This window comes from Anarhichas minor, unplaced genomic scaffold (genome assembly GCF_050575085.1).
Source record: "Anarhichas minor isolate MPS153535 unplaced genomic scaffold, ASM5057508v1 ptg000056l, whole genome shotgun sequence".
Lineage (NCBI taxonomy): Eukaryota > Metazoa > Chordata > Actinopteri > Perciformes > Anarhichadidae > Anarhichas > Anarhichas minor.
The window spans coordinates 112501-115000 of NW_027466502.1; the positions used below are offsets into that span (position 1 = coordinate 112501).

Consider the following 2500-nt stretch of genomic DNA (forward strand, 5'->3'; position numbering starts at 1 on the left):
AGACGATAGATGGAGTCTGATCGTCCTCACTTTAACCTTAATGCTCCTGTACACTGTGTGTGTGTGTGTGTGTGTGTGTGTGTGTGTGTGTGTGTGTGTGTGTGTGTGTGTGTGTGTGTGTATGTTTAATGCTGACGGTGCTGTTTTCCTGTGTGTTTTCTGTCCGACAGAAAGTGCGCATGGCTCGGATCCGCATGGCGAAGAAAGGAACCGTCAACGCCTTCCTCCAGTACAAAACGGACCGAGCCCTCGGGGTGAGACGCACACACACACACACACACATACACACACACACACACACACTGACAGCCGATAGTTTCTCACTATCGAGCAGGAAGGGTGGAGTACAGTCCAGTTAACTCAGACAGTGATGGGAACAGATAGACAGTAAGACAGCGAGGTGAGGAGACATGAAGTTATATTCATGTGTATTATATTTAGAGGTGGACTGTGTCTCTGAATCAGGGGATCAGCTGGTAAACTTGTGTTCTGCTCACGAGAAGTGAACATGTGAAAGCATTAAAGTAAACACAGGCAGTCCTAATATATATACGAGTATGTACTGTATGTACTTAGCTTAACTTCGTTCTCTGGCTCGCTGAGAGCAGCTGTTGATTTCACTCATCATCAGTGGTGTATAAAGTACAACATGTACCTCTAAGCAGTGGTGTATAAAGTACAACATGTACCTCTGAGCAGTGGTGTATAAAGTACAACATGTACCTCTGAGCAGTGGTGTATAAAGTACAACATGTACCTCTAAGCAGTGGTGTATAAAGTACAACATGTACCTCTAAGCAGTGGTGTATAAAGTACAACATGTACCTCTGAGCAGTGGTGTATAAAGTACAACATGTACCTCTGAGCAGTGGTGTATAAAGTACAACATGTACCTCTAAGCAGTGGTGTATAAAGTACAACATGTACCTCTGAGCAGTGGTGTATAAAGTACAACATGTACCTCTAAGCAGTGGTGTATAAAGTACAACATGTACCTCTAAGCAGTGGTGTATAAAGTACAACATGTACCTCTGAGCAGTGGTGTATAAAGTACACAAAAGTCATACTTGAGTAAAAGTAAAGATACCTTACTGGAAAATTACTCCAGTAAAAGTAAAAGTCACCTATTAGAATACTACTTGAGTAAAAGTCTTAAAGTATCTGATATTTATTGTACTTAAGTATCAAAAGTAATTTTCTGATATTAAATGTACTTAAGTATTGAAAGTAACTATGTCCACGGGTGTTGGTCTTCGTCACCACCGTAGTTTGTTGCGGGAGTAGCAGGTGCTTCCATTTCTGCTTCCGTCATGAAATCAGTCATCGTAGAGTGGAATTATATTAATGTAGTTGCTCGCTAGCTATAGCATGTAGCATCCTGGGCATCACTGGGAATCTAAACACCGCGGCTTTGAGAGCACTTGTTTGCAATTGCGCATTAACGTGATTAACCAATGATTTAACTTGTAAGCTAGGACCACTGATTCACCAAACCTGCTTGTTGCAGTCTCTGTTCCACCACAGTCCCCGACGTTGGTCTCATGATTCATGTTTTTTTCTAAAGATAGATTTGATTTTGTAGCGAGTAACGAAGGTTTCAGGGGAAATGTATCGGAGTGAAAGTATCAGTTTTCTTTACAAAATGTAGTGAAGTAAAAGTAAAAGTCAACAGAAATATAATAGTAAAGTAAAGTACAGATATCCAAAAAAACGACTTAAGTACAGTAACGAAGTATTTATACTTCGTTACTGTACACCACTGCTCATCAGCATCCCAGAATGCAAAGCGCTGCTGGCTGCAGGAGTCTGATTAAAGGACCCCTACTTCTACCAGAATAAGACTTCTCTCACTGTCCTCAGACATAAAGGACTAATGTGACCTTTTTCATTTCTTTACAAATATAAGTTGTGTGATGCACATTTGATCCTCCTTTAGGACGAGATGTACAATAACTAGTGCTGGGCAACGATTACAATATTTAATCGCGATTAATCTCATTGTTATGGCAAAATTCAATAATGAATTCAAAAGTAGTGTATTGTGCACTTTTATTTTGAAAGTACTGCTATATGAACAAAAGGTCAATAACATTTGGTTTGTAAACACTTTAAACACATCAGGTTCTTGTTAACAGCAGTATTCCCTTTACACAGTAGCAGTTATAATATTTATTTTATATTATATATATTTTATGAAATCAACAAAACAAAAAAAGTAATGTGTGTTGAAATAATATTCTATGAATATTTTATGCCACAATAATTGAATGGAAATCTTCCCCACATTGACTGCTTAGTACGTGTTGAATTCCAGATATGAGGAAACTAAACGCCGTCTTGTCTGGTTCATAACAGTCCGGAGGAGCTCATGGATCTCATCGAGCTGTGTTCACTGTGTCTAGTGAGCCACACGTCGCTGTTCACTGCAGCTGTATGAACACTAAACTAACTGATTTAACTGCAATAAACCGACAGAAAGTGGATTCTGAAATAACTATGA

General features: G+C 39.2%; 1 protein-coding gene across 1 annotated transcript in view; it reads left to right on the plus strand.

The window, feature by feature from the left end:
* Window positions 1-2500, plus strand: part of kcnd1 (potassium voltage-gated channel, Shal-related subfamily, member 1) — a 44665-nt gene that overhangs the window by 35954 nt on the left and 6211 nt on the right. The window contains exon 5 of the mRNA XM_076076373.1: window positions 171-254. Within this exon, the coding sequence (XP_075932488.1) occupies window positions 171-254 (84 nt within the window). The remainder of the gene's footprint in view (window positions 1-170; window positions 255-2500) is intronic.